The 27,659-nt window shown below is 51.9% G+C and overlaps 1 protein-coding gene across 2 annotated transcripts; it reads left to right on the top strand.

The window, feature by feature from the left end:
- Nucleotides 1-26,121, top strand: MFSD4A (major facilitator superfamily domain containing 4A). 2 transcript variants are annotated; one of them, XM_079924199.1, is made up of 10 exons: nt 1-248; nt 8,351-8,549; nt 9,214-9,465; nt 12,493-12,655; nt 13,101-13,216; nt 14,287-14,460; nt 17,418-17,565; nt 20,964-21,034; nt 22,345-22,465; nt 23,596-26,121. In XM_079924199.1, the coding sequence occupies exons 1-10, from the start codon at nt 19-21 to the stop codon at nt 23,649-23,651; spliced, it is 1,530 nt and encodes a 509-aa protein (XP_079780325.1). In that variant the 5' UTR covers nt 1-18; the 3' UTR covers nt 23,652-26,121. The 2 variants fall into 2 exon arrangements, 1 of the variants encoding a protein (XP_079780325.1); XR_013828695.1 differs by lacking the exon at nt 20,964-21,034.
- The last annotated feature ends 1,538 nt before the right edge of the window (nt 26,122-27,659 follow it).

Below are 27,659 nucleotides of genomic sequence, written 5' to 3' on the forward strand. Positions count from 1 at the left end.
CAGCCGCCAGCCGGGACCATGGGCTGCGACGTCCGCGTGTCAGGGCTGCTCCGCCGCAACCTGCAGCCCACGCTCACCTACTGGAGCGTCTTCTTCAGCTTCGGCCTGTGCATCGCCTTCCTGGGGCCCACGCTGCTGGACCTGCGCTGCCAGACGCACAGCTCGCTGCCCCAGATCTCCTGGGTCTTCTTCTCGCAGCAGCTCTGCCTCCTGCTGGGCAGCGCCCTCGGGGGCGTCTTCAAGAGGACGTGAGTGCCCGGTCCGCGCGCCCGAGGGCCGCAGCCCCCCGACCCTTCCGACCCTTCCCACCACGCTCGTCTCTGCCCCCGCGGGGCTCGGGCCGCCGGTTGTCCCTGCCTTCTGGAAGGCAGCGACCACCCCTCCCCGCTACGCTAGCCATGCGCAGCCTTAGCTGGAGGGCTGCCTCCCTCCCCCACCCCAGCTCTCCCCGCAAAACTCTCTCTGGAGACTGAAGGTGACTTCTGGATTGTTTATTCGCCTTCGCTCGCCCCTGTGAGGGCATAGACTCAGCTCTCACCCCTCTTCTCCCGCCCACACCCCGAGGGAGAGGAGTGAGGCAGCTTGCAGAGGTGGGAGGGTCGCCCTCTTGCACGGCAGACCTGAGGTTTGTCTGCAGCCCCTGCTGCCGGGGGTGGGCGACGGAATTGGAAGTGAGGTGGCAGGAGAGGGAGTGTCACCTCAGGGGCCGTGCCCAGTGCCAGAGCTGGCTGCGGCTGGACAGAGTGCCCTGGGGTGTGCTCCACTCAGATCCTCAGCTCCAAATCAGCTGACACAGGGGGTCCCTTCCCCTGGGCGGCCACGGGGCAGGTGGGTCCTGTGTGGTCCTGCTCCTGAGGGAGCCAGGGTTCCTGCATGGGCCCCTGGAGGTGGCCCCCTTCTGCCTCTGAGACAAACAGGACCTTAGCACTTGGGTTCACGTAGGGGAGGCACAGGGTGACTCACCCATAGCTTAGTGAGGTGACACTCCAGCTCTGGTGCCAGGATCCCCCTCCGCTTTCGCCCACCCCATGTTACTCCTCCCTGGCCTCTGCCTGGCATGGCCCCCAGAGATGCCCCTTTGGATACCGTTGCAGAGCCTCAGTCTCCCGGCTCAAATTCGACAGGGCCACCTCCACAGAGCCCTTTGGAAAGGCAGTAGGATTCACTCTCCTAGTGCAACTGGGAGAGCAGACCCAAAGCAGGGGCTAGATGACTTGCAAGTCAGAGGCTGCTGGAGGTTTCCCTAGTCCTGGCTTCTGGCTGGGTGGTTTCCTGGACTGCATGGACTCAAGCGAGCAGACGCCTGGGAACAAAACCACAGTTGAAGCCTCTAGGGAGCCATTCTGCACCAAGGGCTCTGCCCTTTGGCTCACTGCTAGAGGTATCTGTGAGGTGGGTTTCCCCCTCCACCTCACTTCTGGAGCTGATGGAGAGGAGCATAGGTGTCTATACATATAGACCCCACATTAAGCCACCCAACTGACAAAGCATCAGTTAGGGAGTGATTATCCCCACTACCAAAATCCTCGTGGAAACCCAAGTGTCCTCTTGAGAAGCAAGTCTCCTTGTGTACGATAGTGTTTCTGTGGGTTTTGTACAGGATTGCATGCATAGGGGACTCCGAAAATCTTAAGAAAAAGCTCCAGATCCTTTCTAATTCTGCCTAGAGGTTTAATTAGAAATCAGTCAGGGTATTTTTCTGGTTTTGTTTTCAAGTATTTTGACTTACAAAAGCTCCCTTACCTGGAACTTTTTAGGAGCCTGTGTAGTGCAAAGAACAGGAAAGGGAATGAGGATCATTCTAAATGGCAGGTTGGCACATCAGGCTTTGTGAAAACAGCAGAGATACACAACAAGCTGGACCAGCTCTTCCTTACTTGCTTTGTGCCTCCCTCAGGGCTCCTTACTCAACGAGGGGCTCTGAACAGGCAGTGGAAAGGGTCTTGCCTCAGGAAACTGGCTCACAGAAAAGAATGATCACGGTAGCAATAATAACTAGCTTTATTGAGTGTTTAGGCGATGCCAGGCACTGCTCTTACTTAGTACCTCACTTGTATCAATTCATTTAACCTTCACAGCAACCCTGCAGAGTAGTGCTATTGTCTCCATTTTGTGCATAGGGAAGCTGAAGCACAAGGAGGTTGAGAAACTTGCCCCAGGTCACACAGCTATTAAGCTAGTGAGGATATGAACCCGCACATTTGTGTCTAGAACAAGATACTTTGGAAATCCCTCTTGCTTTTTCATAGTAGTCAGCTTCAGCTCTGAAGTGTACAAGTTATAACCCATACTCACCAGGCAAAGGCATGGCACGAGTATCCCTGTGTGTACTCATGGGCTGAGTATTCCTGAGCTGACACTCCTGGGAAGGAAACTATGGGCCTCTGGGGCTTCCGGCTGGGATCTGAGGGGTGGGGGTAGGGTGGAGTAGGGGGAGTAGTCCCATCAGTGGTTCAGGTTTCAATTCTGAACCTCAGTCCTCCCACCGAAAGACAAAATGTCTTAAAGAACCTCTTCCCTTGGTTAAGAGCAAAGTAGCCTTCAGTGGAAATAGAGGGACATCACGGGGGTGGCCTGTGTGTGGACAGGAGTCGTCACCCAGCTAGGGCTGGACAGCTTATCGCAATCCTCCATCCGCCAAAGCAAACAGAACCTCCACCAGCCCTGAAACCAGCCTCTAAAGCTTGATTCCTCGGGGCTTCACAAGTTAAAATGCTAATACCACTGCTAGTGCTTTCAGCTTCCGTGATTACTGCTGGTGCAGCTAGTCTGGTACTGCGGGAGGAGGGTTGGTTTAACAAATAGGGACGGGAGGGCCAGCTGTTGCGCGGGAGTGGGGAGAATTGCAGGATGACACACACCAGGCAGAGGAGAGTCAGGGGAGCATTCTTTCTCTAGGGTTCCTGCTCAAGTCCTGCCTACTCCTTGGCCCAGACTGAGTTCCAGGGCTGAGCAGAGTTTCTGGATGCCTCCAAAGGGACACGCATTAGAGGGACTGGGTGTAGAGAGCCTTGATGTTAGAGTGGGTGCAGAGGAGGGCAGGAGCCCTCCACTCAGGATGGGACCAGCTCTCTCTCTCTCTTCTGACATTGACAGAGATCTTGAAGGAGGCCACCACATGCAGGCCAAGAGGGAGCAGGGTGCAATTAGGGCCAGAAAAACGTGGACTAGACCTTCCTTAGAAAAACCTTGCTTATCGAGAGCAGGAAGCCTTTCAGAGAAGAGACAAACCCAAAGCCACCTGGTTGGCAGGGTGTATAGATATGTGGTTTGTCAGATAGGAAAGAGGAGGGGTATTTAGACAAAAGGTTAGGGTTTTGTTCCTGGTTTCATGGGGACCTGTTTAACCACCCTGGGCAGGTTGGGAGACCCCTTTATCTCAAAGGCATCAGGGCAGATAAATGGCTTTCAGAGTTTCCCCAGCCTTTTCCCAGCCTCACCTGGGCCTCTCCTCTGCACACATGCTCTTAAAGGAAGGCTTGAGTTATTCTCTTTGCTATATTAACTGTGTCTTTCTCTACCTTTCTTTTTTTCTCAATTTCCTGCAGCCCTGCCTTCCCAATGCCCACCTCTGACTCTCTCCTGCCCACTGCATGAAACCCAATCTCCATGCAGTGTTCCCCAGGCCACTATCTGACCTACTTCCCCAGGATGCTGGCCCCCTGTGGTTCTGGGATCACAATACAAAAGCCAGTTCCCTTCTCTGAGCCAGACCCGGGTTAGTCTCCCGTCTAGAAAGCGTCTGCCTCTCCCTCCAGCAGCTTTTCCACCTTTCAGCATGTAGCAAACGTGGGCTGAAGGTCTCCCAGGGGTCTAACACCAGACATGGTTCTTGCTTAAAAATCCATCTCTTCATGGGAGGTAGCATCTGACCCAGCAATTTCACTCCTAGGTATATTCCTCAAAGAACCGAAAACATGTCCACACAAAAACTTATACAGGGGCTTCCCTGGTGGCGCAGTGGTTGAGAGTCCGCCTGCTGATGCAGGGGACACGGGATCGTGCCCCGGTCCGGGAAGATCCCACATGCCGCGGAGCGGCTGGACCCGTGAGCCATGGCCGCTGAGCCTGCGCGTCCGGAGCCTGTGCTCCACGACGGGAGAGGCCCGCGTACCACAAAAACAAACATAAAAAACCTTATACATAAATGTTCATAGCAGCATTATTCATAATAGCCAAAAAGTGGAAACAAACCAAATGTTCATCAACGGATGGATGGACAAACAAAATGTGGTCTCTCCACACAATGGAATATTATTCAGCCATAAAAACGAATGAAGTACTGACTCATGCTATAACATGGGTAAACCTTGACAATGTTATGCTAAGTGAAAGAAGCCATTCACAAAAGACCACATACTGTTATGGTGTCATTTACGTGAAAGGTCAGAGTAGGAAAATCTATAGAGGTAGAAAGTAGATGAGTAGTTTCCTAGGGCTGAGGGTAGGGTGCAGAGAGGAATGGGGAGTGACTGCTAATGGGGAAAGGATTTCTTTTGGGGGTGATGTAAATGCTCTAAATTTAGATTGTGGTGATGGGTTCATAACTCTGAATACACTAAAAAAAAACCCATTGAGTTGTACACTTTGAATAGATTAATTTTATGGTATATAAATTCTATTTCACTTTTTTTAATTAAAAAAATCTCAAAACTCATCCTATCCTTTAATTCACTCATTTAACAATCATCTCTTGAGCCAGACCCTGTTTTGGGGGTGAATATGACACAGGTCCCTACTCTAATGGAGCCTACATTCTGAAGGATCATTTTAGTGAAATGAAGGAAATAAGGCGGGGTAAGGATAGAGAGTTACAGAGTTGGGGGTTACTTTAGCTCAGTGGTCAGGGAAGGCCTCTCTGAGCTGACACCTGAATGACAGGAGAGAGCCATGCAAGCAAAGAACGTGGGGAGAGGTGTTCCAGGCAGACACTGGAACTGCAAGTTTAACCAGTGTGTAAGGAGCACTCCCTGTGGGTCCAGCACCCATTGAGCCAGGGAACGTCGTCATGCAAGGGTGCTCCCCTGATCTGAGTCTAACAGGGATCCCCCCAAAGACAGGCTTCCTTGCTCCTCCTTCTGGGTCCCCCCAGCCTTAACAAAGGGTGTCAAACAAGCTGGGGTGTCAGTGTGGGGGGACCCAGTTAGAGGGGGACCTTTCCGCCTGCCCCTCCCTCAGTCTGTCACCCCTTCCCTCTCGCCCTGGCTTGCGCTGCAGTCTCCAGCCTGCCCTCACTCCCAGGGGGTGTCCTGTCCCCTGGTTCCTGTCCCGGGCCCCGCTCCTCTCTTGGGAGACTGCCGGACCCTTTTGGGGTGGAGGGGAGCTGGGGATGCCTCTGACCCCTCCTGGTTCTGCATTCTGCCCCTTTCCCTGGTCCTTCAGGGAAGGAGATTATCCAGGGTGGACAGGGGGAATCCCTTGAGGTAAAAATGTGAGGAGCATGTGAGTGCTGCCCTGGGGTCGCTCACCCCGGTGGCACGGGGCTGGCCCTCAGCAGCATTATTCCCCACCCCTGGGCAGCAGAGGGCTGGACAGCTGGCTGACATCTTACTGTTTTGCTCAAGGCCTTCCCCTGCTTTGGAGCCTAGCAGCCCCTCCTATTATCACAGAACCAGGAAAGCCAGAGCAGGCACCCATGGCAGGACAAGGTGATCACGTGTGCCCTCTGGGTAAGGCAGAGCACCGGGGCTGACAGGTCCGCAGTGTGCTCAAGGTCACACAGCCTGCTGGTGGGGCAGGCACCTGGCTCCCTGCTCTCCCTTGCCCGTTTGCACCTTCCGTGTGGAGCCGTTAATAATAACTAACACACCATTGTAAAGCAATTATACTCCAATAAAGATGAAAAAAAAAAAAGTAACCTGGACGTTTCTCAGGCTTCCTGAGGAAGGGTTCCCTAGACTGTCTTGGGGGAGTGGGGCCCTTCCTCTCATTGGCCTGAATTAACGTCAGAACCCAGGGCCAGGGGAGGGACGTTCCACGACACCGCGCTGGCCTTTTCCTGGATTGGGAGTCAGAAACTGGGTCCCCACTCAGCATTACTCGCTCTCTTCCCTGTCTGGGCCGGCTTCCTGATCTCTTCCTGATCCACTGGGGGGGGCTCATGTTCTAGTGGCTACAGCTGTTTGCCATTGCTTCCTAAGACCAAGGCTCTGAAGAATCTGGCCTCGTGCTCCCTGGCTGCTCCCCTCTCCAGCTTGGCTGGGTCCGTGGCCCAGCATCAGCCTTTTTACACACACACGCACATGCACACTCCTCCATGGGAAAGCAGCATGGCATAGGGAACAGCAAGTCAGAAGCCCTGGGTTTGGGTCAAGGATCTGTCTGCTACTTTCTTAGCCCTTCTCAGCCTCAGTTTACTCGTGGGTCACACGAGGCACAATTGCAAGGTCTACCTCACAGCGTTGTCACGTACACCAAATGTCTTGGACCCTGTAAACAAGTGTTCGTTGTTTTCGTGTACCCTGTAATGTTAGTTCTCCTTTCTTTTCCCACACCTTCCCACAGCTCTTGCCTATCTCAGTTCACTGACCCCAGGTCCCGTGCCCTCAGGACTGTGCTACAGGACTGGTTAACCACTGTCATCCAGGTTTTTCAGGGCAATAATGATAATGTATTAATTCTTCAAGAGAGCATTTTTGTACCTGGGGTGTCGGTGCTTTACCGCCAAGTGGTGAGTGAGGTTGTGGCAGTGTCAGGCCCATGTAGCAGCTCAGTGGGGGGAACACTTGAGGGAGATGGGGACCCTCTTGCTATCCCTGAAGTCAGGCCACCCAGGAGGCTGCCTAGTCGATCTTGTGCAGGGAAAGGAAGGGGAAAGAGAGAGCTATTCTGAGAGGCCTGTCGATTGTATCAGCCTGCAGAGGTGTGGGCATCACCTCTGTGCCAGCACCAATGAGACAGGCCACCAGGTAGCAGGAAGCAGAAGCGCCATGAAGCTCGGTGAGCAGTCCAGGCTGTCGGTGCTGGAGGCCGGCAGAGCAGGGACGCTTGGGGAGCGGGAAGGGGGTGCTGGGAGGGACCTGAACAGCCCTCTCCACAACACGAGCCTCTTGTTCTCCTTCCAGTGGCCGGGGTGAAGTGAGTCTCCCCTGCCCCCTCACACACAGCTCTGAGCTGGGAACAGACAGGGGTCATGATTGGTAATCTCCAATCAGCAGATCAGCCTGGAAACAAGAAAATGAGAAAATAAAGAACTGCTGCTACCAGCAGAGCCCTTCTCATAAAGGATTTCATCAAAGATGGGGCGAGATGAAAAGCTGAGAGCCAACAGGGTCAGAGGCAAGAACCTCTGGGAAAAGACAGACTGGGGGGTCTCTTGGGGCCTCTCCCTTTTCCTCGGTGAGCTGGAAACTCAGGTCTTCTTGTCACAGAAATACCAACACTCCCACCTCCACAGCTCCAGGTCCGGCAGCCAGACGGAGGCACCTGGGGCTGTCTACCTTCTCATAATCTGAGACACTTTCCTCTACAACCTCTCCCTTCCAGAAGCTGCCTGCTGCCCACTCTCCTTCCCCCCACGTTAGCCTTTCAGACTGGCCCCGGAAAATACGAGGCTTCCTTCCTTTCTCCGAGAGTCTGCTTACTGGGCGGAGTGGACCCGAGAGACCGGACAGAGCCTTAGGCCTCCACCCATGTGTTCACTCATCCATTCACTCCCTCAGCCTGCTGCTGTGGGCTCCTCTGGGGAAGGTCACCACTCAGACACCTCTCAGTGGGGCCTCCCTTCTGGACACTTGCCAGGCACAGAGTCCAACAGCTCTGCCCATAGAGGGGTCACCAGTTACCCCAAATACCTCGGCTGTGGGCTTCGGTTCGGGCAGCTCAGGCCTGGTGCCTGCAGAGGGCCTTGGCGTGTTCCGTTCCTGTGTGGGGAGGGCAGTGCAGCCCGGCTCAGCAGCTCTCCCCGGCCCCCCTCCAGGCTCACGCATGTGGCACGGCTCCCTGGAGGCGCTCAAAGCCATTCCCCTCACACCTTCCATGAGAGAGATGGATATAGCTTTGCATATAATTGTTTATAAGCAAACAATCTAAAGTTTAAGTAAATGATACAAATTCACTTCTGAGTCCAAAATTAGCAGTTACGCTTTGTGAAGTGTCCATTAACACAGTTCTCACAGGCACCCCGTGTGGTAGGGATTGTTATCTGGGCAGACTCAAGACATCTTGCCCACGACCCGTAGCTAACAAGTGACAGAGCTTCTGCCACAGCTCCCTTTGCCCTTGGACCAGAGGCGGGGGGAAGCGTCTCAGCTTCCCCGGGGGCCACCCAGTGAGTGGAGGATGGGGTGGGGGGGTCTTCCTTCGAAGGGCTCCGGCCCCCCTCCACTGACCACACCCTCCGCTACTGCAGCCTGGCCCAGTCGTTATGGGCCCTCTTCACCTCTTCTCTGGCCATCTCCCTGGTGTTCGCCGCCATCCCCTTCTGCCGAGACGTGAAGGTGCTGGCCTCAGTCATGGCGCTGGCGGGCCTGGCCATGGGCTGCATCGACACCGTGGCCAACATGCAGCTGGTGAGGATCTACCAGAAGGACTCGGCGGTCTTCCTCCAGGTGAGCCCCCAGCAGGCGTGGGGCTGGGGGCGGGCAGGGCACAGGGGAGCTCCCTCAGCCCTCTCCCTCGGGCCAGGCATCTCCTCCCCGAGACCAGGACGGTGACCCAGAGAGAGTAGCAGGGTCGAGTTCAGTGTGACCGCTTCCAGCTGGACCATACTGGGCCGTTATCTCTGGACTGAGGTCTCTTCATCTCTAAAATGGAGTGATGATCCTGGCCTGCAGGTGGTCAGAGGAATCTAAGTGCTAATGAGAAAAGGTTCTTTGTAAGTTGGAAAGGGCGTGATGGAAGGACTTGGTGTTTTCTCTCATCTCCTCCTCTCCCTGTGTTTCTTCTTCCTTCCTTCTCCCAGTTACCCAGGATTCCAGTCCAGCCCTTCCCTTTATTAAGCCCCCTTCCCTTTGGGGTGTTAACTGGTGGATGCTAACTTGGGAACAGCCCCCAGCTGGTGGTTAAGCTTTGGGAAAGAAGAGAGAGGGAGGGCTTGGCCACTGTCACCAAGTTATCCCAGGCAGGAAGGTGGTGACAGGAGCTTCACTCCTCACCTCTCTTGCCTCCCACCCGACTGCTCCCAGACAGGGGCTCCCCAGATGGGACACAAGGTGGGGGGCAGGCAAAGCCTGAGCCATGCCTCCACCCACCCCGATTCTCTTCCCTTCCCAGGTTCTCCATTTCTTTGTGGGCTTTGGTGCACTGCTGAGCCCCCTTATCGCTGACCCCTTTCTGTCTGAGGCCAACTGCTTGCCTACCAATAGAACAGCCAACGCCACCTCCGGCAGCCACCTGCTCCATGCCTCCAGGGTCCTGGCCCACCACCATACTGGGGCCCAGCCTTGGTCCAACCAGACGCTGACCCCACAGGACGGGGCAGGGGCCCGCGTGTCCTACGCCTTCTGGATCATGGCCCTGATCAATGTGAGTGCCACTGGGGCAGGACTGGGTGGGGACTAGTGGACAGTCACCCATACCAGTCCATACCAGCTCCCAGTACAGATTCTTCTGTTTCTGAGAAACATACTAGGGCTGAGATATGCCTTCAGGAAGGCAAGAAGAGGGGAGGACTGACCCCCGGGGATTCATCTGAACACAGGGGGTTGCAGGAGATCACCTCTAAGGTCCTTCAGTTGTGACATCCTGGGATTGCGATTCTCAAGGGAGATGAAACAGTGAGCAGGTTTAGTGCAATGAGACCAGGGTCAACTTCCAAGTCACCAGAGGTTCCCTGGGGAACCAGCTCTTTTCCTCCAAGGCCAGATGATGTAGACCCTGGGACAGAGCGCTGCAGGACATACCAGGCTCTTCTCCAGGGTCCTCAGTCACTGGTGGGATTCTCCTGTGCCTGCTGTGAGGTGGGCCCCCGTGGAGGCTGGAGGATAGACAAGATGACCTCCAAGGGACCCTGCCTGCCAAGGCTGCCCTGGTGGGAGCAGGACAGGGAGACCACGTCACTGTGTCTGGGTCAGATACCAAGGCCCTCTGCACCCCAGCTCTCATCCTCCCCTGCTAAGTCAGGACTGACTCTGGTCTCTGGCTGGAAACCTCCTCTGCTGCCCTGCGGCCCAAGTTAGCCCAGGCTGGGGCCAGAGGGAGAGGTGGGACATGCTGCCCGCCAGCTCCTCCCCAGCTTGGGAAGAATGGTCGTGAACACCAGGGGTGCGCACTGGGGTGAGGCGTATTGCAGGTGGCCATCCACCTGGCTACGGGATGGAGGTGTCACATGGCTTGTCACCCCAACTTGGAGTCTGTCTTCGCTCTAGGCAGACTTGTTACCTAGCCCTCCTGAGGCAGGCAGGCTGGGCCTCAGAGTGATGCTCTACACGTAGCATCGAAAGAGGCCGTGGAGGGCACCCAGTCCCACTTAAACAGCAGGGCAGGGGTGTCCCACCATCACTGGCTCAAGGGTCTGATGAGGGGCTAGTAAGAGGCTTGGCCAGGCTGGAACCCTGACCCCCAGCACAAGCCCCTAACAGCTGCCCTATAGTCACTGCTCATGTTCCCTTCTCTTTTGTAACTTTCCCTGTACGAGATTCTTCACTGGGGGCTCTGAAAGACATACCCCTCTCCCTCTGCTCCTTTTCCTTTCTGCCCATGCCCATCATTGTTTTGGAAACAATGCGGCTTTGGGCCTGTGCCCTCCACAGGGGACCTACGAAGGCAAAGAGCACTGTCCGTACAATGTCAAGGCTGAGACTCTGGGACCAGGAAGCCGGAAGGTCCAGGCAGCTTAAGCGTGAGGTCTGCCTTCTCTTGCCCCATGGGGTGCAGAGTGGAGGCACTTTGTTTGCTGCAGGATTTCCTGACTTTTTCCATTGGTTTGTGTCTGAAGATAAACAGCCCACCCCAGAAGAGAATGGGCTGTGCATGCACGTGGGCAAACACATTCACACAGGCCAGCCCACCTGGCATTCTCTGACTTTTAAGGTAGAGCCCACCTTCCCCGAATGGGCTTCTTATAAAGATCCGGTGTGTTCCTGCCAGCAACGTCAGCCCATCCTCTGTGAAGTCCTTCCTGCCACCCACCTCCCTGGAGAGCCCAACCTGCGTGAGCACACCTCTTTTACAGCTGTTTCCCCTTGGCCTTCCCCCAGGCATTCTGCTACCACAGGCCTCTTCATGTGGGTTTCCTGTTTCTCCCATCAGACTGGAGGGAGGGCTTCACCTCCCTCATCAGACCCAGGACTCCTGAGGGCAGGGGCTGTCCTGTCCATTCAGACCAGATTTATGGCTCTAATGCTGCTGGGGTGTGTCTGACTTATTTATAAGTGGAGGGAGGCTCCCAAGGTGCCCCCAGGGAGGTGTCAGAACAGGGGTGGCATTCAGGTGACTTGGGAAAATGTCTATGCGAGCCAGCCTTCCTCCGGGCGATGCGGAGGCTTCCCCAGGGCAGCACTAGGCAGGGGCTGGCAGCCCCCTGATGTCCGTCTACCAGGCCAGCTTCGCCTGCGAGCCCAGAGGAGCCCATTAGCCCCTGGGACACTTCCACAGTTCCCTGGGCTTCCCCTCTTTTTGAAGCAAAAGGAGCTGGGATGAAGTTGCAGCAGGAAGGGCAGAGGTTAGAGTTGATGAAGAGCTCCCTGGCAGCGAGGTGGTTAGACACAGGCAAGGCACCTGAGGGAGGTGGTGAAGGCTTCTCCGGGCAACCTCAGGAACAGGAGACATTTCCCATTACTCTGGGGAGTTCATAAAACTGAAGCGGCTTAACATAAATATCAGTGAACATGACACTGGGCTCTGCACGTGAGTTGCTCACAGCATGCATTTTTCAATCCAAAGGAGTCCCTGTCTCTGTTTTCCCTGAGGATAGCCTCTGTACCTTCCTAAGGTATAACATCACCCAGAACAGCCCCTGACATGGAGATGGCACTGGTCAGAATCAGGTTGCCCGGGCGCCAGTCTAGCGCTGCCTCAAGTCAGCTGTGTGACCGTCTCTTCCAGTTGTAACAGTTTTGACTAAGTAATAACTTTAAGCCTCAGTTGCCCCACCTGGAAAATGGGGTTAATGATTTTCCCCCAGCACGTTTTACAGAACTGTGATGAACAAAAGCCAAACTTCTTTGTAAAGCATCACACGCTCTACCAGCATGAATGAGTGTGAGGGGCCCTGCTCCAGCCCTGCTCAGGACAAGGGTGTTAGAAAGGAGTTTAGCACCTCCTGTGCCAGCAGAGGCCCGGTGTGAGTCCAAGCTTTGCATGTGACAAGTACCTGTCTTTTCAGGGAAATGACTGTGGTTAAAGTCGGGCAGCAATTACACCAAGCCTGCCCAGGTGTAATTGCACCTGGCTGCATTTCCCAGGTGGGCACCCTGGGAAAAGAGCTGTCTTCTCCCAGGACTGTGCAGACATTCGCCACACAGCCACGTGGAGGTGTATGCAGCAGGCCAGGCACGGGAAATGGGGACCCTCACGGGAACAGGGCTCTCCTGACCCTCTGCCCACCCCCAGCTCCCGGTGCCCATGGCTGTGCTGTATCTGCTGTCCAAAGAGCGGCTGCTGACCTGCTGCCCTCAGAGGAGGCCCCTACTCCTGTCTGCAGATGAGCTCACCCTGGAGACGCAGCCTCCTGAGAAGGAAGACACTTCCTCGCTGCCCCCTAAGTTTCACCCAGGTGGGGGCTCTAATGAACTCTCAGGCTCATGGCCCCATACCGAGGCTTCCCTGGTAAGCCCTCCCACCCAGAGGGAGGATGTAGATCACAGGTGAGAATGGTTGGGGAAGAACCCTTGGCACTGCTGGTCTCGGGAGGCAGGAGATGGAACAAACTGGCCAAGAGGATGAGGAAGGCAGACTTCTGGCTCCAGCCTGCATTCTACCTAACCCCTCCTGTGTGACCCTGGGCGAGTTACCTGACCTCTCTGAGCCTTGCTTCCAACAGCACTGTGAGATGGACAGGGGCTGTTCCTAATAGACAGTTGGAAGCTGGAGAAGGTGGGAGGCAGTAAGTGGTCTCCCCTCTGCCAGGGCTCTCCTGACCGCCGGCCACCGTCCCTGGGTGCGCAGAGGAAGGGAGCAGGAGCTGAGACCTGTCCCTGCTCTTCTCGTATGTCATCCAGGGCACGAGGACCTGTTCCGCTGCTGCCAGAGGAAGAACTTCAAAGGAGTCCCTTCTTCTTTCTTCGCCATCCACATCACAGCCGCCCTGGTCCTGTTCATGACCGACGGCTTGACGGTGAGCCTGCCCTCAGACGGTGTCCCTTATTGGGCACCCCCTTGCGCCCCCTGAGCCTCAAGTCTGGGGATGGTAAGAGAAAGGAGGAACGTCAAGGTTTCCTAGAGACCTCACCTGTACTACAGTGGGCCCCAAAATTTAAACCAAGCACAAGTCCCAGGGGAGAGTCTCTCCAGAATTGAATACAGCCCCTTGGAACTGTGGTCTCCTGTCTCAGTCAGTTGTTTTTATTTTCATGAACTCTGTGGATAGGGGCCTCTGGTTTGTTACTGAGTGTAGGCTCCCCACATTTTTTAAAGGGGCAGTGCCCTCTTTCCCCAGGTAGAGGTCATGCCATATAAACTCTAGGGCACTCTGCTTCCTGGAATACATTCGAAGCCTGGGCTTCTCAAGCCACGTGGTAAACAAACTACAGGTGGGATCTGGGCCCAGCTATTCGGTCCACTCGTGACCTCTGTTACTCTGTTCAGTGCCTTTCTCCAGGAATCTCTAAGGATTAGGACAGTTTTGAATGGCTGATTGATTAACTGGTTGCCATATGAGGGACTCTCCAAAGAAAAGGCCCTAAAAACCTAGATGACCTGGTGGAAAGTACTCGTGACGGTACTGGTTGACTTCCAACTCTCAGTGTGACCTTGGGCAATTCACTTCCCTCTGCCCTCTCATCTGTAAAATGAGATGCCTAGACACACCTTTTTTTCAGCTGTAGCACCCTTCCTTCAACAAAAAACCTTCTGTGGAATCCTCATAAATAAGGCATGTAGTGGAACTCTGCTCTGGTTGAAGGGGGGAGCAGAGCCTGCATGACCAGACCCTTCGGGACTCCCGTGGGGACCCAGAGACACCTTCCTGGATCCCCTAGCTCCTGCAGGCACCGTCCGTAAGCTGTGGTGCCCAGGTTCCACTCTCAGCTCAGGCCTGTGTGTGCCGCGTGGTCTCGGCTCCAAGCCCACCCCTAAGCCTCTGGCAGCAGGACCAGTCCCTGCCGGCCCACACCACACCTGCCCCAGCTAGGCCTCCTCTGCGGGGGTATGCTGCAGGTGTGCTCAGCAGGACCTGTCTCCCCACAGGGGGCATACTCCGCCTTTGTGTACAGCTATGCAGTAGAGAAACCGCTGTCTGTGGGACACAAGGTGGCCGGTTACCTCCCCAGCCTCTTCTGGGGCTTCATCACTCTGGGTCGGCTCATCTCCATTCCCATCTCCTCAAGAGTGAAGCCAGCTACCATGGTTTTCGTCAATGTGGTAAGTGGCCTCCTTTCACTTTTTGGAGACCCAGAAGAACCATTCACTCCTGGCCCTAGCACTGCCCCAGGACATTTGTTCGGAACTGGACTCTGACAGCAGGTGAGAAATGTAGAAGTAGAGGGAGGAGAGGAGAGGAGAGAGATGCTGGTGGGGAAGGGATGGAAATCCAAGGGGTGGAGCCTATTCGTGCGATCTTGGAAAAGTCCTTTGCTCTCTGTGGGCCTCTGATTTTGCACCCATGGAAGAAAGGGGCTGTAGGAGACGATCAGTGCTGTGTCTGGAGCAGATCCCAGCTGACAGCCTGCAAGGAGTAGAGAGAAGCAGGTGCTGGCCTTGATCCTCCCTTGTTCACCTTGGTGCCCAGCTGGTCAGAGCCCTATGGCCAGTGGAGGGCAGGGATCCCTTGGCCTTCAGAATCACCAACTCTGGGCTGGGGCCTGGGAATTTACATCTTGCAGCTCTCCCAGATGATTCTTTTTTTTTTTTTTTTTTTTGGTGGTACGTGGGCCTCTCACTGCTGTGGCCTCTCCCGTTGCGGAGCACAGGCTCCGGACGTGCAGGCTCAGCGGCCATGGCTCACGGGCCCAGCCGCTCCGCGGCATGTGGGATCTTCCTGGATCGGGTCACGAACCCGTGTCCCCTGCATCGGCAGGCAGACTCTCAACCACTGCGCCACCAGGGAAGCCCTCCCAGATGATTCTTAAGTAGCCAGACTGGCATATAGGATGGCCTTCAAGGAACTGGTCTTCTCCGGAGGCAGGAGGTCTGGGCCTGAGAAGTGGGTTAAGACTTTTACCCTCATGTGTGTCCATGCCACCATCTATGACAAAGAGGTCCAGATTACAGATTCCTGTAAGGTTGCCTAGCCCAACCTCCGACCAGGGATTGAATCACCTCTGTAATATCCCTTCCAAAGGGTCCACAGTCTGTCTAAACACCCCCGAGTGACTGGAAACTCGCCACCTTTCCAGGAAGTCCAATCCACTGTCGGAAAGTACTTCCTTGAATTGAGTTTCTAGTGGAGAGAAGGTTGGGAACTATGTAGAGGCCACAGAGGTCAAAGATCATGAGCCCCAAGAAAGGCCCTTGGATTTGGCCTTGTGCTCGTTGATGACTTTCAAGAAAGAAATTCCTGTTCAGTGTAGATGGGAGGTGGGGGGAGGGGGTAGAAGCCAAACTCAGGAGGTTGAGGGTGGGAATCCCCTGGCAGTGCAGTGGTTCTGCTGCAGGGGGCACGGGTTTGATCCCTGGTGGGTTCGATCCCTGGTGGCCTGGGAACTCGGATCCCGCAAGCCGCACAGGGGAAGCCAAAAAAAAAAAAAAAAAGAGGTTGAGGGTAAGAAGGAAGTGGAGGTGTGAGAATTGCAAATACGTCTGTGAAGGGAGTCTTGCTTGACAGGAGTCAGGTGGTATGAGCGTGTTTGTAGGCAGAGGAGAAAGGCAGGAAGCCTGTAAGGCGGAGGCCTGTGAGGTTAGCACATCAGAGAGTAAGTGAATGAAGAAGACCAGGGGAGAGGGGACGGGGTCGAAGGACAGAGGCGAAGGAAGGGCTAAGCTTAGTAAGAAGAGGGCCCCTGTTCTGTGGAGCTGGGGTGATGGTGACGTGATGCGGGCAGAAAGACTCCTGAGGTCCGTGAGGTGGAGAAGAGTGAGGGTACAGGGGCTGCTGGTGGCCAGACTCTCTAGCACACGAGGCCAGCTGCTTAGAGAGAAGACAGTGGGCATGACTCTGGGTTGGTGAGAAAAGGAAGTCTGAAGCCTCCACATGAGTTAGGCACTGATGATAAACTCACCCGGGGTGCTGGTTTCTAAAAAGGAAAATCAGATTTCTGGGTCCAGCTCAGACTTGGTGAATCAGAATGTCCAGGGGAGGGGGCTAGCAATCTCTATATTCAACAAACACTCTAGGGGGTTCGTGTCATCAAGCAAGTTTGGGAAAACATTATCCTAGAGCAAGTGATTCCCACATACATGAGACCCACTGGAGGTGCTTTTGGAATATACAGATTCCTGGGCCCCTACCCCAGAGATTCTGATTCGGGGAGCAGGGGGAAGTGTGGAGGGGAACCTGGGTGCCTGAATTGTTTTAAAGCTTTTCAGGTACTTTTCGTGGGCAGCCTGTTGGGACCACAGCTGAACAGCCCTGAGCAAGCTCCCAGATGCTGCAGCTGCCATGTCTCGAATTCACTGCAACTTCTTCCCAGATTCCGCTCATTTTAAAATTAAGGGTCACTCTGCTCTTGATGTTCTCCTGGATCTCAACAACCACTTACTGGTTAATGAGTACACACGTGGGTGGGGGGGCCCTGCGGGGAACGGCTGGGGTGCTGAGTTCTATAGGATGAGGTCTCTGCCTTTAAGGAGCTTACAGTTGGCTAGGGAAGAAGATGGGCAGGGGAGAGGGAACGTGTGTGTCCCGGTGCAGAGGTGAGGATGAGGGTCTGGTAGGGAGGTGAGAAGCAGGCTGACAGCCAGTCTGCGCCACCGACTGAGGAGGGGGCCACGCCGAGTGGGAGCAGAGTTGGTTGGCAGAGTTGCTAATTCGCCCTTGGCATCCTCAGTCTTCTGTCATGCAGGCTAACATAAAAGAGTTAGGTGTTTTTAAAACTTCCCAAGTCTAGAGATTTTCCGGGCGACGCTTCAAACCTTTGTTTGTAAGGTCGGACCGGAGTAGGAGCTAAGCGTTTCTAAGGCATGCGCGGTAGGCTGTTTGCGAGATGTCTGGCTGGGCTCCCCTCCCCCCTTTCTCCTATTCTCAGGGTTTCCTTGGCCGCCACCAACTGGGGAAGGTGCAGTTCCCACATATTCCACAGGGGAGCGCACGGGTCACACAGCGCTGCCCCTGCGGCTGGAGAGGAACTTTTCAAGTCTGCAGACAGACTGCTGGTTTTCCTTTCTCCTTGACCAGCCAGCTTTTCCCTAATTTCTCATCGCCTTCGTCTCCGCCATGACAGGTCGGCGTGGTGGTGACGTTCCTGGTGCTTCTTGTTTTCTCCTACAATGTCGTCTTCCTGTTCGTGGGAACAGCCAGTCTGGGCCTGTTCCTCAGCAGCACCTTTCCCAGCATGCTGGCCTACACTGAGGACATCCTGCAGTACAAAGGTGAGCCGGCGCGCCCAAGAGCGAAGAGGCACTCCCTCGGGCCGGGCGCTGCTTCCTCCCCGCAAGCCCCTCTTCCTGGGGTCTTCCAGCTACAAGGTCCCTGCCCCACCTCCTCACAGAAGTGAAGGCTCCCCTCCTGACTCTGGGGGCAACAGGCTTGTTCTGGCCCACGTGCCCCCCCCCCCCCCCATTCAACGTTATACCGGATCATGTGATTTCAGACCACAGAGAAACAGTAAGCATCTCTTTCCCATTCTCTTTTTCCCGGTAGCGGTGTCTACAGACCCACAGCTGGCATCTTGTGTAACACCCATGTGCTGGAAATAACAAGTTCAAAGAAAAGCAGAGTTGCACAGGAAAAATTATAGCATAGGAAAGGGGTTTTATAACTTAGCAGTAAAGGACCTCTGTGTTTTGTTGTTGTTGTGGGTTTTGTTCGAAACAGAGGAGTAGAACAATGACTCCACACCTGATTGAGGGTTGTGCCTGATGTCGGAAACCTCTGATTCCCTCAACTAGTCTCCTTCCCTTTCCGTAGCCTCCCAAGGGCGTATAGCAAAGATCTTTTTTTAAAATAAGTTAATTAAAAATAATTGTTTTGAACATTTAACGTTACCCTCAGAAGTAATCAGAGGTGCCCTAGAGTGTTGGAAAACCAGCACTAAAGATGAGTGATTTCTCTAGAGCAGAAGTGGGGGCTGTTGGTGTAGGGGGTTGCGGGGGGCGCCAGGCAGGGTCAGAGCAATGAGAGCTATATCCCGCTCATCTGCTGAGTTGATCCTGAGACCTGGGTCCTTGAAATCAAAGGATAATCCCCAAACTTCAAACGAGTAAAGGAAGTAATGAAGTAATGTTGGTATCACCTGTCACATAGTATATCCCACAGAGGTTGAAGTGATTCACAAATGTTAGAGTTTAATAAGAAGAAGAATGTTATGTTGGTTGGTTCTGCTGCAAATGATCACTCAAATCCGTCCTCTTCTTTTCTCACCATCCCGGCCTTAGTTCAACCACTTAACCTGTTTGGATTAGTTAAGGGTGCCCAGCTTTTCGTAATTTCTAATCACTCCCATCCCTGCCTTGGCAGGTCTTGGCTTGTCTCCTGGCCTTCAGATTTGCCTCCATCAGTGGTTCTCACTGCTGGTTCCACATTAAAATCACCTGGAGCCTTTGTAACAAAGCCCAGTGCCTGGGCTTCATCTCCACGAAGTCTGATGTAACTGGTCCAGAGCTGCTGAGTGATGGTAACGTGTAGCCAGGGTGAGGAACATTTACTGGGCCGCCCTCTACACGGCTCCAGAGGGATTGCTTGGAAACACAGAGCTGCTCACAGCCTTCACATCTTCTGTGGAGCGCTTTTCCTTTCTCCAGCCTTCTCCCTCCCTGCTTCCCCTGAGAGCCCGCATTCTAGCCATGTTGAATTACTTGCTATTCCCTGATAGCACAAAACCCATTCTGTATCTCCACACTTTGGCACAAAGCGAACCCTCTTGCCTGGAATGCCCTCTCTCTTCTGTCCCACCTTCTCATCTGCCTGTTCAAGTCCCTCCCCTTCCACCCCCTCTGGGAAGCTTCTCTGACCCCACTGGGAAGGTGTGCCCCGCTCCTTTGTACCTGCCTCTCGTGTTTGTCCCACCTCAAGGCTTTTCTACCTATGTTATCTGCGTCCTCTCCTTGACAACACGCTCCCTGAATGCACCAGCAAGGGACAAGGGCAAGAGCATGGGCTTTGAGGTCATCAGCAGATCTGAAGGTCAGTCCTGTCTCCACACCTTCTGGCTTTGTGACCTTGTGCAGGTCAATTTCCTTCCCCTTTCTGAGCCTCAGTTTTCTTATGTGCAAAATTGGGATGCAAATACCTTCCTGTGAGGATGGTTTTGTGCACTAGAGGAAATGTAAAGCTCTTGACTTAGCAGTGTAACTGGCTCACAGGTGCTCAGTATATACGTTAACTCTTATTATTCATCTGAGTACCCTCAGTGTTTAGCACAGTACCTGATGCACAGTAGGTACTGAAAGGTTTTTGAACGTATGAGTGGAATAGACAGTGGGTACTGCTGACCAGTGTTGAATCTAGAGATAGCTTCATGGAGGGGAGGGAACATGAACTGCCCCAGGGTTTGGAAAGTCAGAGGAAAAAGGAAAGGCATTCTGGGGAAGGATGGGGTGGGGGGCAGTGAACAGGGTGAGAGCAAAGGCACAGAGACAGGTATAAATGTAAGTGAGGAACTTGAAGGACAGAGGAGACAATGGCGATCTCTGATTCAAACAACACTAAATGTCTACCGTACGTTGGCCACTGTGCTAATATTAAGCAGTGGTATATGCCACTGAACTAAAATTCAAGGCACATCCTCTCTCGTGGGCTTCCAGCCTGTAGAGGGAGGCTGCCTGGTAAACAGGTGGGAGGTGGGTGAGGCACGTGAGAGTAGAGTGCAGGGGGCTGAGGGAGCACAGAGGAGGAGCTAATCCAGGTTCAAGGATGGGGGCTGGGGGGAGAAGATGATGATGGAAAGCTCAACTTAAAAGATGAACAGGAGTTTTCCAGACAAAGAGGAAGAGGGGGAATGTTCAGGAGGGGGTGAAGGCATGTATGAGAAGCTGGCGGTGAGAGTGTGTGCAGGGTCAGGAAACGGAAGAGAGTTTCTCCTGACTGGAGGGTAGATTGTGAGCAGATACTGTGACAGTCTGAGCTCTCAACGGGGGCAGATTATAGAGGGCCCTGCAAACCACATTAAAGCATTTGGACCTGATCCTGATGGCAGCGCTGAAGGGTTTAAGCGGAGAACTGGCCAGCGCTCTCCTGAGCGCTCACGTGTGTCTTGCGTCAGAGTTATCCACACAGCAACCCTGCGAAAGAGGTGTTGTCATGCCCATTTTACCGAAGGAAACCAGGGCCTAGAGAATGGGAAGGACTTGCCTAAGGTCCCATGCTAGTAGGTGATGTAGCGGGCTTGGAACCCAAGTCTGACTCTGAAGCTCGGGCTCCGAAGGTCTGTGCCATGTTGCCGGATTGACCAGAGGTGTGGCTGGTCAGCACGATGCCAGGGCAGTGAGGACACTAGCCTGCCTGGCAGAGGAGGTCAGGAAATCTTTCTGGAAAGGTAATTGGCATTCCGATTGGGAAGGGCCCTGAATGCCAGGCTAAGCAACTTGGAGTTTACGCTGGAGACAATCGTGAGCAATTGAAGGTTTCAGAACAAGGAAGGGATATAATGACAAGCGGGACCTAAGCAAAGTTCAGAGCTAAAGTCTGAGAGATCTCAGGGATCCAAAGTAGTCCTCTTAGGCAGCTGTACCGCTTTCCAGAGGCTTCCCGGAAACAACCTGGATTATGCCAGCTGACTTCTGTCTCCTTAACTTGCTGTTACTAAGCCAGATCCTTCTCTTTTGGTTAGGCTGTGCGACCACAGTGCTGGTAACAGGGGCAGGCGTTGGTGAGATGGCCCTCCAGATGCTGGTTGGCTCGGTATGTGGGGAAACCCGGGGTGGGGGGAGTAATCAGGGAGCGCCCCTCCAGGCAGGTGAGAAGATGTGGCCAGCCCCCGTCTGAACCTAGGCTGTCCCTTCCCTGAGCCTCCCACACAGCAAGCGGGAGCCCCACTCTGTCTCCGTCACCTGTTTCCGTTTCCGAGCCACCCTTGGAAGCTGAGCCTCCAAATGTGGGACCTGGAGATGTAAAGGGATGCTAGGGATTGTCCAAAGCAAACACAGGCCACGTCTGGGAGCAGGGCCAGAGGGCCCCGTGGGAATGTTTAGCTCTCAGAGCCTGGGATGGGTTTGGGCTGCAGGCAGAGTTCCTTTCCATCCCTCTCAATCCACCACTCCCTGCCCCACCTCTCCTCGCCTCTGGCCACCCTACAAAGGGCCCAGCTTTCCTGCCTGACTCCTGCCCTGATCAAGGGCCCAACTCACCCAGTTCTCTTCAAACATACCCACGTTTCATTTGTTCATCAGGAAAAAAAAAATCCACCTACTTTTTATGGAAGACAGTAATGAAGATATTGTTATGCTTCCTTTTACAAAGGAGGATACTGAAACTCAGAGATTAAGCAACTTGCCTTCAGTCACACCTGTAATAACCAACAGAGATGACGTCCATACTTATGTCTTTCAGTCTCCAAAATCCCTCTAATCACTACTCAATTCTCCTTCCCTTTTGTCCTGCTGGACAGGAGGAAGAGCTACATCTTACACTACCCTCTGCATTGAAATGACGTGATGTCATTTGCTTCAGTGTAATCTAGTGCAGGGAAGAAGAGGTACAGAGGGGTACAGAGGAAACATACTAATTACTAAAGTTGGTGATGGGTCCATGGGAATTCCATATGCCACTTGAGTATATGTTTTAAATTTTCATAATAAAAGGATGTATACACACACACACACACACACACATATATCATAATAAAAGGATATGTAGATATATCTCTCTCCTCTGCAGAGTTCTGATCAGGGCTTGGGGGTATAGAAACAGCTAATATGATTGGAGTTTTAAGGAAGATACAGAGATTTTCAAAGGTTCCAGGACACAGAGCTGAAAGGGACTGCAGGGGTCACTGGGTCCAACCTCTGCCATACAGCAGGATTTCTGCCACCTCCAGAAACATAACCTTGAAACAAGGCCAAGATGTCCCTCCTACCAGTGTTTCTGTCTGTTAGCATGCTGGGCCAGAACTTGACTGAAAAACCTGCTGAGGCCCGAGAAGGCTGCTTCCTCCAATACATCTTTCTGTGAGGTTTTGATGGCCTGTTTCTCTGTGTTTTCCCCTTTGGCAGGTATTCCAGGCTCGGGGCAGCTATAGTTTCCTGGTCTGTGGCGTGATCTTTGGTGGCTTGGCTTTTACCTTCTATATCTTGCTCCTGTTTTTCCACAGGATGCACCCTGGACTCTCATCAGGTAAGGAAAGAATCTGTTTCTACACAAGAGGAGGAAAACAGAGCAGGGGGGCACGTGAGAGACGCTGTGGATCTTAGCACACCACAAATGCTGTTCTGTTCCAAGTAAAATGCAAGGAAATGTTTATTTTTCTACAGCTTCCTTTTCCCCTCTTCCTGCTTTGCCCTGCGATTGTCTGTGCTGGGCTCTCAGGGCAAGAGGGAACGGGATAGGCTGACTCATGGTTTCTCCATCAGGAGAGGGGCATGGTCTGTGAACTGGCTTCCTGCATCCCACCAGACCAGGGGACCGTGGGCCAAGAATCGCATTCCAGCCTGTGCTGAGCACGGAGAGGCAGAGCCTGCCTCCTTGGCTGGAACTCGGCCCAGCAGCCTAATTGGCCATTTCTTTGCAGTTTGGGACTTGACTCGAGTCCAAATCTCTTTTTTCAAAAAGAAGTCCTTCAGGCCAAGTGGCAAAGAAAAGCTCCTTCAGGGCAGAGACACCTCCTAAGAATAGCCTCGCTCCTGGAGACCCCAGGCAGGGGGAGTCCCAAAGCTGTTTTCATAACCCTGAGCCCTCACCTGCCTTTCCGCCCAGAGCTCTCAAAGTCCCAGCAACTGAACCAGCTGTCCACACAGCCAGTTCTTAAGGCAGAAACCTTCTCCTCTTCATAGAAAGTAAAATACCAATCACAAAAAGACTGCAGGGTCAGGCATCCATGGTCCTGTCTCGCAGTAGGTGATCATACACTCCCTTTAAACATCAGCGTGGGCCCCCCAGTCAGCACACACTACATCCTTGTGCCTGAGGTGGCAGGTACCAGAGTTGTTCAGTCCAGCACTCGGCACAGGGCCTTCAGTTAGGCCACCGTTCAAGAAAGCTCTGATGAATACCCAATGAGTAACACTTCATGAGTTCCCTGTTCACGGGAGACAAAAAAAACCCCACCATATTCCCCAAGCCCTAGACACTAGTCTCAGCAAACTGTCTCCACCGACTAGTCTGCCAGAACTAGTAGGTCTGACTTTCCACTCGGCCTCCTAATGTGAACCGTTGAATGGCAGAGAAACAAAGAGTAAGCTGTCGGGATGAATAAGGGCTAGTTAATCAGAACTGCTCAAACATGCTACCTGTTTTTTCTCTTGTAGTTCCTACCCAGGACAAAGCACTTGGAATGGAAAGCCTGGAGTGCTACCAGAGGTAAAACTGAGATGAAGGAGGCTGGCGAAGACTTCCGGCCTCTTGCGCACCAGCTCAGGTCAAAGGGCTGAAGAAAGCTGGGGTGGCAGCGGAGGCAACCTCTCGACGCCTTGGTTCCGATCTTCTCTAATACTCGGTTGGGTAGAAGAAATTAAATTGAGTTCTGGTACCTGGGTCCTCCCTGGGCAAATCATTAGATGTTTACCTGGCTATTCAAGTTACTCTCCTCTTCCCTGGCTCAGACTTTTGGTAAGAGCGGGCTAGGATACCCAGCTGGGAAGGAAGAAAACAGCTAGATGCTTCACTCCACTGGCCGCCTCCTTCATGGACCACACCCTGGGTTTGAAGATGACTCTTGGTTGAAGTTTGAAAAAATAAGTTGAAATTATAAAGAGCGATGATCATTGCTATATGTAGATAGACTTTAAATTAATCAAAACAAATCCCAAGTTATTCCCTGGCATGCTCAAAGGATTTATGTGCTTTTCCTTATTATAGTCCGAAGGCCCTCCAACTCCTGCTGCTGCTGTCAGTAGTTTGTCTGTCATCTAAAACATCGAAAGGAAAAGTTGAATCTTGCTACCTTTGGGGCACTTCAGTGGTATGCTGGGCTAGCTCATACCAGCTTATAAAAGCCAATTGTTAAGTATTCATTTTGAGAGCTGGTTGTTAAACCCAGCCATTATTTAAAATTAAATTAGAGAAACTTATTACCTTCGTTTTTAATGTAATTTAACTATACTCAAAACTCATCACTTCCTAACTTTTTTATACCTATGCTCTTGAAGTTATTTATTGTGCCTGCAGGGTAGAAATATTATATAAAGGTATGCTTCCGTGTATGTCTTTCCAACTCCACTTTCAGTGATAATATGTTAGCGGCTTGAGATCAGCCATGGTGGGAGTATTTACACCACAGAAATTGGCAAAAGCTAGAAATCATGGCTTTATTGTCCCCTTGGAGAGCCATCTGATAAACATTTACCAGCATACCACTGCTAATCATCAATGCTAATTGGTCCAGAAGTTGTCTGGGAGAATGGGATAGAGTTTCTGCTTTTACTGACATTGAATGGCTTATAAAAGGTATAGAAACAGCATGAAGAATTTCTCAAAAATAGCTAATTTAAACTTTACGTCTTCTATAGGGAAAAAAACTCTTTATATCACGTCAGAATTTTCTTTAACATAAAGCTGGACGACTGACCAATTCGAGCTGTGCAGTATACTGAAAGCAGTGTCTGTCAGGGAGTATCAGCTCCTGTCCAGATCAAATCCTGTAGTAATACAGAGACAGGATGCAAACTCAGCCAACTTGGAGCAGTTAAGAGTGCTGAGACTTCTGTAAGTAGTGAAATGGCTGTTACAGTGGCTGTTTGTGTGTTAGTTTACCAGCACTTTCTCTGTGTAAATACAAATGTACATGTATAAATATAAAATAAGTGGATCGTGGTTCTCAATAACCTGTCCAAGTGGAGCAGTTCACATGCCCCACACCAAAGGCTTATCCTGGAACCATCGGCATTGTCATGTTAGCCAGCTCCATCTGCCATCAGCATGGTGTCACAGTGAGAATCTGGCTATAGAGAGAGACCTGGTTCAAGCCCTGGCCTCACCTTGTAGCTATGTGGCCCTGGGCAGATCACTGAGACTCTTCCAGCCTTGCTTTTTTTTGTATCTTTAAAGTGATATTTCTATAAGAACCTTACCCTACCTCAAAGGAATTCTGAAAGAATTAAGTGAATTTGTGTAAAGCAATTATCATATGCCTGACATAGAAATTTGCTTAATAACTGTTAGCAATTTTTATCTTTAAAACCTCCTCGTTAGCAGCTTAGAAACTGTTCATATGTTTGGTACATATTTATTGTAAATCAAACAGATCCAAATTCTTTTGAAAGCTGGTGGTCTAGGGGTATAGTTTTAACTATGCCTGTAAATACTTAAAAGTATTAGACGGCAGCCAGAGTTACTTGTGCAATCTAACCAGAGTGAGTGACTGACCCGGGGAAAAAGAAAGCAGCTATATTTTTCTTGTGGTTTTTTCAAGAAAACGTCCTTTTTATACAGATTTAGAAAGAAGAATCAATAGCTGTATCTAAGGTGATCATGATTAATCTGTGAATATAGAAAACAAGATTGAAACAAATCTAAGAGTACCTTTCCTAAAATAAAATATTTTAAATTTAATAAGCATGTTGTCCATTATGAAGGACAGTCGATCCTTTTATAAAAGCTCAGAAACAAATGACCAAATGTTCCCCCAAGACAGGTCTCTCTCATACTGTAGGTTCCCATGGCTGATACTGTAGAAGAAACAAGACTCTGAGGGAGGACTGAGAACCACTGTTCCCTCTTACATATGATCAGAATAAGGGGAAGCAGGTAGGTTTTATACCACACTTCAATATCAGTTACAGAGAAAGTAGGCTTTTTTCCTGATCTTCTTTGAAGGGTGTTGACATCTCAGAGTGCTGTGGAATCACCCTGTTCCCAGATTTCCTTCTGCCACTTGGATGTGGGAATCTAACCCATCAGTATACCAGAATCTGGAAGTATACCAGATTCACAGTGACATAAAAAGTCTTTTAGAGAATTCATGTATTCATTTAAAAAAGATTTATTGATCACCTGCTAGGTTTAAAGCACTGATCCAGGTGCAGATACAGCAGAGAATGGGACAGAAGTCCCTGCCTCACAAAGACAGTAAACAAGTAACATGCCACAGGGTGAGTGATAATTGAGTGCATAAAGAAAGATAAAGCAGGGAAGGTGGATGGGAAGAGGGAATGTCAAGAGATGCTCCGATGGCCTCTCTAAAGAGGTGTCATTTATGCAGAAACCGAAATGAGAGGCAGGAGCAGCCATCCAAAGACCTGAGGTATTTCCTGTCAGGCTGGGGACACAGCAAGTGCAAGGGCCTTAGACGGAATATGCTTATAGTGTCTGAGGAACAGCAAGCAGGCCAGTGTGGCCGAGTGCGGTGAGGAAGCGGGAAGAGTGGCAAATAAGTTGGGGTGGTAGCTGGGGGCTCAGATCATATAAGCCATGGTAGGAATGTAGTTTTTTGTTTTTTTGTTTTTTTTTTTAGTTAGGTGAGGTTATTGGGAGAGTTGTGGGCAGCAAGGGACATGATCTGATTTACATGTTTACAAGTAATACTCTGGTTGTCGTGTGAAGAAGAGAGAGGCTGTGGAACAAGGATGAAACTGGGGACACCAGAAAGGGTATAATTGCAGTAAACTATGTAAGAGATGGTGGTAGCTTGGACAATGTTGGTAGCATCAGTAGTCAGAGTGATTGGGTTAAAGTATATTTTGAAAGTCAAACTGACAATTTGCTGATAAATCAGGTGTGGGGCATGAGAGAAAGATGGGAATCAAGGATAACCCCAAAGGCGTTTGACTTGTGTTATGGGCATGTGATAAGGCCATTTAAGGAAGACCTTAAATGATCTTCCTTAAGGAAGACAACGGGAGCGCTCAAGAGTTGTTTCAGGACATGTTCATTTTATGATGCTATCTTGGATGTCAAGAAGGCTGATAGATATAAAATCTAGAGGTTAAAAGAAAAGTCAAGCCTGAAGATACAAACTTCGTGGTCACCTACATATAAAGAATGTTTAAAGCCACGGGACTGAATGAGGTCATCTAGGGAGTAAATGTAGAGAGAGATCGAAGATTGAGCCTTGGGATTCTGCAACACCGAGAGGTTTGAAAAAAAGAACAGGATCCAGCAGAGTAAATGAGAGAAGCAACCAGAGAAGCAGGAGGAAGTTCAGGAGAGAATGTGGTTTCCTGGAAGGCATGCGAAGAATATCTTAAGAAGGAGGAAGTAATCAGTGCTGCTATAAGGTCCCATGTGGACTGAACATCGGCCACTGGATTTGGCAATACGGAAGGCGACCTTGACTAGAGAGGGGTTTCTATCAAATGATGTGTATTCAAAACATACGAGAATCATAAAATCAACTCTGTTCCAGCAACCTCCTTGCCACCAATGCTTGCCACCT

The sequence above is a fragment of the Stenella coeruleoalba genome, assembly GCF_951394435.1.
Source record: "Stenella coeruleoalba genome assembly, chromosome: 1".
NCBI lineage: Eukaryota > Metazoa > Chordata > Mammalia > Artiodactyla > Delphinidae > Stenella > Stenella coeruleoalba.